This window comes from Cibotium barometz, chromosome 37, assembly GCF_041138505.1.
Source record: "Cibotium barometz isolate CiBa-2024 chromosome 37, ASM4113850v1, whole genome shotgun sequence".
NCBI lineage: Eukaryota > Viridiplantae > Streptophyta > Polypodiopsida > Cyatheales > Cibotiaceae > Cibotium > Cibotium barometz.
Window position 1 is genome coordinate 37,539,706 of NC_141082.1, and position 6,586 is coordinate 37,546,291.

The 6,586-nt window shown below is 43.5% G+C and overlaps 1 protein-coding gene across 8 annotated transcripts in view; it reads left to right on the forward strand.

Annotated features, from left to right (window-relative positions):
- LOC147617247 (protein GAMETE EXPRESSED 3-like) overlaps positions 1–3,603 on the forward strand; it is a 114,657-nt gene extending 111,054 nt beyond the window's left edge. For all 8 annotated transcript variants that reach the window (XM_086776871.1, XM_086776870.1, XM_086776873.1 and 5 more), the window contains 2 exons: positions 2,393–2,556; positions 2,673–3,603. In XM_086776871.1, coding sequence (XP_086632997.1) covers positions 2,393–2,556; positions 2,673–3,431 — 923 coding nt within the window. In that variant the 3' untranslated portion in view covers positions 3,432–3,603. The remainder of the gene's footprint in view (positions 1–2,392; positions 2,557–2,672) is intronic.
- The last annotated feature ends 2,983 nt before the right edge of the window (positions 3,604–6,586 follow it).

The following is a 6,586-nucleotide window of genomic DNA, read 5'->3' on the forward strand; positions in this document are numbered from 1 at the left end:
ATCATGGAGTGTGTGGGCATCATTATGATCATGGAGAGCTTGTTCTTTGCCATCAACACCTTCTCCAACTTGCTTTTCAGATGTACGCTCAGTCCTAGACTTGTATGGGCATATGCATGGGCGATACTAATGCATGTACAGAGCCGTATGGATCTGTACGGAGTCTACGGATTGAAATTGCTCAAAAAACCCTTAAAATTGCTTTTTGGAGGTTTTTATCGCCATAAAACCATTAAAACAGGTTTTATATGAGTTTTCTTGCCAGAAAAAGTTTTTCCAAGGTTTTCTTCATCGACAAGGCTATACGAGTTGTGGACATTATTTACAGGATAAGCGAGTGGATTTAGAACTTGGACTATGACTTAGATTGAAACTAGAACTTGGATTTGGATTTGGACTTGGATTCATTGGATTTGGACTTGGATTTCGATCTAGATATTGGATCTGGTACTAGCCCGGTGAGAGATACTTGTGGGACATCCCCGTGGTGTGCTCGGCATCAGAGATCTCATGCCTCAACATCGACATCGACTTGGATATCCTACATCAGCATATCTGTTTGTTTTGTATTCATAGATTGTATTGATCCTGGCCAGTGTGCCCGTGGATTGTTCCTAAATAAATTCCTGAAAGGGGGCGGGCCATGTTCCCTGCTCAGTGTGGTGTACTGTGCAAGATCCCCATTCCCTTTTCTCTCTCCCCTCTCTCTCTTTATATCTTTATCTCTTGGACACGTGGTTGAGTCTGCCACTGCACTCCCCGCTAGGCTTACAAATGTCACCTGATTCATGGAAGCCCCCAATTACTGTTGAACTCAATGACTAGAATTTCCAGGTACGAATGTGTTCGAGGGAGCTGTTGCTGAAAGTGCTGGAGGCAGCAGCAAAGGGTGCCACTTGGACTCTTGCCACCACACATGGTAGAGAACAAAACGAGCAGAAGAGCGGAGATGAGCTGGCTGCTCTGCACTAGAAGCGTCCATGCAACCACCACAGCTGGTGCTGGTTGGCTGAGTACTCACACCATGCCATGGGGCTGGCTAGAGCGCAGAGAAGAGCAGTGCAGACAAGCGGGCTTTCTAGGCACAGAAAAGAGCAGCTGGTGGTGATGAAAGAGGAGCAGTTGGTGTTGGTGGAGGCAAGGAGGTGGTCAATGCTGAACGCCTGCTATGTTGAGCGAGAGAGAGAGAGAGAGAAGAGATAGAAAGAAAGAAAGAAAGATATATTAAGCGTCTACTTAAGACCCAATGGGCCTATGAGACCAAAGTGATACGATAATGTCCATGGCATATCTCATCATGGAATGGAAAATAAAACAGAAACAAAACATAAGCAAAGCTATCTCACTGGGGTGATACAAAACTGTCCATGGAAACTCATCATGGAATACTAGGAACATAGAAACATGAGAGCAACATCAGCTCCCCATAGATGGTATACCACTCCAAAATATCAAGCATAGGGCTAATGAGTATGGCCAAGAGGTCTCCCTCGGCTATGTCATGTGGAAAGGTAGCTCGATGGCGGTGGAGCATGTCCTGGATCTTGAGCTGATGAGGGGGTCGAGGCTGACGGCCGGGGGGCGAGGGGCGTCAGGCATGCTGGAGTGCGGAGGCCCGGTCGCCAAGGGGGGGCGGCGGCGGCGGGGAGAGAAAGAAAGAAAGATATATTAACGTCTGCAAAAGACCACTAGGGTCTATGAAGCCAAAAATATGTTACGAAGTATCCATGGGTTAGAGAGAGAGAGAGAGAGAGAGAGAGAGAGAGAGAATTATATTAACGTCTTCAAAAGACCACTAGGGTCTATGAGGCCAAAATTTTTTTACTAAGTATCCATGGGTTAGAATGTTCCTTGTAAATAACATAAATGAAAAAGAACCTAAAACTAACAGCATCAGCTGCATACAAGTAGTGGCCATAGCCTGTACAACTAGAGAGCCTGGGGCTCCTGGGCTGGTGGCATCCTAGCGAGTGTAGACCCATCCTAGAGGGTGGGGGGAGACCAAAAGTTGTTACATATGATCCATGAGTAAACTGGATATCCGGGCAATATGAAAGATAAAACTCAGCCTGCCAAAAGCAAAACAGGCCCTTTGTACAATGATATCGGCATAAAAATCTCATGTGTTCAGACGTGTCTTGTGTCATCCTCTCCTATGAGTCATGACTCTGTACATGGAAACAATGCCCACCATTCGTTTGGGAGCTGCTTGGTGGTGCTTGAGGATGTCATGGATCTGAAGCTGAGTAGAGGGTCTGTGCTTCTTGGAGTGGGGGGGGGGTGGCTCTCTGAAGTGCCTTTGCTCCCTCGCGCGCTGGAGAGAGAGAGAGAGAGAGAGAGAGAGGGAGAGCGTGTTCTGATGTTAGAATGTGTTTGGGTTTCCAATGGCTAGGTAATAATAGGCAGATCATTACCTTTTCCATTTCTATTCTGATCATCTTTCTCTTACTATCAATCTTGAGCATGCTTCTATATTGTTATTGGAGAAAAAGGCAAGCAGTACACAGTTACAGACTTTGCCAACTGCTGAAGCAAGAGAGGTTTCGGCATCCTCAAGTAAGTGAACGAAGTTTTGAAAACTCCGTAAAATATTGTCCAAGGTTAAAATATCATAATTGAGAACTGTAATTCTGTAACATCACGCTTGAAAGGGTTTTCAACTTGAAATCCAGGGGCTGCTTCTGAAGAGACGAAGGGCATATGAACAAATCATTGAGTATGCGCAGGCAAAACTTGAGCTTGAACCTAGATCTCCCAAAATTCTGGAGCAATTAAAAGCTGCTCTGGAAGGGCTTCATTTTATTAACAGATACTTGGCACTATTTCCATCAGACACAGTGCTACATGATGATCATCATCTAGACCGGCTGCTAAGGGATCCAATCCCCTTGCCTGAATCTGCCTCTAGCAGAACACAAGCTGGAACACCAGTTTGTTTCCTCAGAGTGTTGCTAAATTCTGTTCTCCAGAGAATGTTTGGACCACCAGAGCCAGAGGACTTCACCGAGGAGATGCGCCTATTTTCCTCTTTTAATGATTGGCCTGCCACAGCTCCTGGCACTGAATTTTTTTCTCAGGAGATAAGACCCCAAATCCAGCAAAACAAGTTTGGGGCACAACAATCAGTGTGTGCCCGGGAGACTCTTTCCAACTCAGAGTACTCCAATGCAGCCCCTGACGAGATCTGTATTTGTGAGTACAGAAACCCCCTGTATAATCAAAGCCGGATTGTGGATCCAAGCACCACCCGAAAAAGAACTGTAACATTCTCACCTGTTGATGAGGTTTTTGGGGGAAGTGATCAGCATTCATCTTGTGTATTTGATGACGCTAGTGCCAGCTCAGAGCATAGCACAGAAAATCTCGTCAACCCTAGCACAGATCATGTTTGTGATGAAATTTTAGCAGAGGACATATGTTCTGATACTTGAAACCTGGTTGATGAGGTGGTTGTCAAGTGTTATTTCAACACGTGGATGTGAAGTAGCTTTCCTGGTGGCACCTCAAGAAGGGTATATAGGGGTCGAGTCCCTGTCTACTGTATATATATTAGCCAGCTTAATTTGATTAAATGTATATTAGTCATTGCCATGCTGTGTAAAATGTGAGTCAAATGCCTGTCTCCTTCGATAATTTGTTTCCTATGCTATGGAGTTTTATGACACATCTATCTACAAGTGCTACCCCCTCCCCCTCCTGCTCCCCCACCCCTCCCCCTCCCCCTCCCCCTCCCTCCCTCTCTCTTTTATGACATGCTGTAATGATAGTTCTACGGGATGCCCTTGCATCTCCTATCACAAGCTGTTTATACATTGTTCTATTTTGGTCTCATAGGCCACTTGGCCTTCAGCATACACAAATAAATCTGAATGCAGTTCAGAAAAACTATCAACAGCCAGTTAACAACATTATGGAAAGCAAGGGTCTAGAGGAAAGGGAAGCTCCAGAGGTAGGGACAGTTTTTCTGCCTTCATTAATTAAGGAGGTGCTCTACTGTTGAGAAACATTGCAAGGCATTAACACCTAGGCACCTACTTTTTTTCGTACTTTTATGCACATCAGTCCTCGTCGCTTTGTGAAACAGTCCATGTCTGATCGGGTCTCATAGGCTCTGTTTGGCCTGGGAAGACGTTAATACACTCTCTCTCTCTCACACACAAGCAGAGCCCTAGAGTGATCCCTTCTCCGAAAACCCACATTAGGTTAGCACCACGCACCTGGGAAGTCCTTCAAGAGACTATAATCCCTCTAGAGAGCTAGACATCCCCGGGAAGTCCTTCAAGAGACTATAATCCCTCTAGAGAGCTAAACCCTAAACCCTTAACCCTAAACCCTTACCGCTCGCTTGCCAGCCTGAGATGCGGGACTTTATTCAGCGACACAAAGAGGCAGCCTCACATTGAGACCGTGTAGTAAGTCCATGAGGAGGACGACGTGTTGAGTTTAGACACATTGTTTCTATACACACGGCCTATATGTAGTACTTTGATACTTCGATCCTGTAATTTATTTTGGCAGCTAGTTTTTCATTTATCATGTTGCCTTTAATATCTTTTTGGTCTCATAGACTATTCGAGTCTTTCCTAGATGAAATTCCCGTGGTGTGGTTGAGCAACACCACCTTGTTACACACTTAAACTATCAATAGACTATTCGAGTCTTTCGTTCCCGTGGTGTGGTTGAGCAACACCACCTTGTTACACACTTAAACTATCAATACCAATACACTGTGAAATAAACAAGATAACAATGTTGAAATTCAAATCACATGGGCACAATAGGACCGGAAAAGGCCGACCCCCCTTATGTATTATCAAGGATTTCTTGAGATACAAGCTTCATGGGCAGCTCATGCGAAATTTTAATGACATTATGCAATGGAAACATATTTCAAATTTGTTTGTGTCAATGAGAATGTCGAAATCCAAGCTTTAGTCATGTAGATCCTCACCCTCCAATCCCTAGTGGCTTGTCAGAAGGAGTTATGCTCAACTCGCATCCATACATATACATGTGGGTGCCATGCCTCGAGATATAGGAGACCTTAATGGCCAAGTATGTGGATATCGATCAAGAAAATGAAATAATAGAAGCTCTTACCAATAAACACAATCCAATTTGTTAGTTTGAATTAGTAAGTACTCAGAATGTGGACAATAGAATGCATTGAAGCACTCTCAACAAATACAAGGATTTTGTATATTAAGATTTCTTTTGAATTAAGGCTTTTAAACAAAATTAGGGTTTTAGTTGAACTAGGATTTCTACAACTTTCGGGTTTTTGCAACATTAGGATGCACTCTTTTGTACTTGTAATAGGCATGGAGAGGAAGAGACAGAGAGAGTTGTGTAGCTCCAAAGGGAAGGTAGTGGTGGCCAATTGGTCCATCTCAAATGAGGCCACATCTCTCCCAGAAGTGAAGAGGGTGTCCATGTATGTGTCCACCCATATAATAAAGTGGGAGCCTTCAAGTTAACCACTCCATCCTTCAACACGGTTTTACTTGCTTGTCCTTATTTTACCCACATATAACAGGAACTATGATTTGTAAGGCAACATATGGACTTTATGAAGTGACCTTACCGTATGCTTAATGCCCAAATAGGGAAGTCACATACTTCATGTATATACTTGCAAGGCTAGAACTAGTGGCTCTGGATCATTTAAGTTATGGCCGGCCAATTGTGAACACTACTGAGATTCCCTTGCAATATAATACTTGTGAGCTCTCCCTCTTCCCCACTCTTGCTTTCTTGTATTTCTTGTATTGTGCTAAATTCTTGCATGCTAGGTGGTTGCTTGCTTGAATAGGTTTGATTGTAGGCTTCTATCTCTTATTAGCTTCTTTTCCATCTACCTTTTGTAATAGAGTACCGCTCTGAAAGCTTTCTCCTTGGCTACAACTAGGCAAACGAAGCTCTACCTTTACTCCCTTAGTAAAGGAAGCTTTTTGTTGTGACAACAGAGTGAGGATGCGACAGAAGTTACATTTGCGGCTCAAGAATTCATTCTTTCGATGCCAAAGCGAACCCTAGCTCCGGTGAACCCTAGCTCCACTATCCATACCAAAATGCCCCTCAATTGGTTGCTAATCATAACTTCTTATCAAGAGGTATATCATTGATGCCATATCCAAGTTTATCATTGTCAATAAGGACTTGGTGACTTCGACAGTAGATTGAGAATTTGCTGGCATGAGACCAATGAGTCATCTGAGCAATACGATTTATATAAAACAACATTCAGTTGATGTCTCTCGCTAGGCAAAGGAAGCTCTATCTTCACTTGGTAAAGGATCCATTTCGGTGTGACAACGGAGTGAGGATGCGGTGAACGAGATAGTGCACCTACATGGGAAGTTGCATTTATGACTCTATGACAAAGTACCAAAGGATACTTGATTCAACAAGGTTGAGGTAAGTTCTTGACTTGAACATATATGGCGTTGTATGCAACTAACTATTTTCACACTAGGCTAGTCAAACTTAAAAATGGTCCAACCTCTATTACTAATGTTAAGCAAGTATATATACTAAGTCCTTAGACTTTTCCTATTTGACATTAAGCTCAAGGTAAGGATGCTTT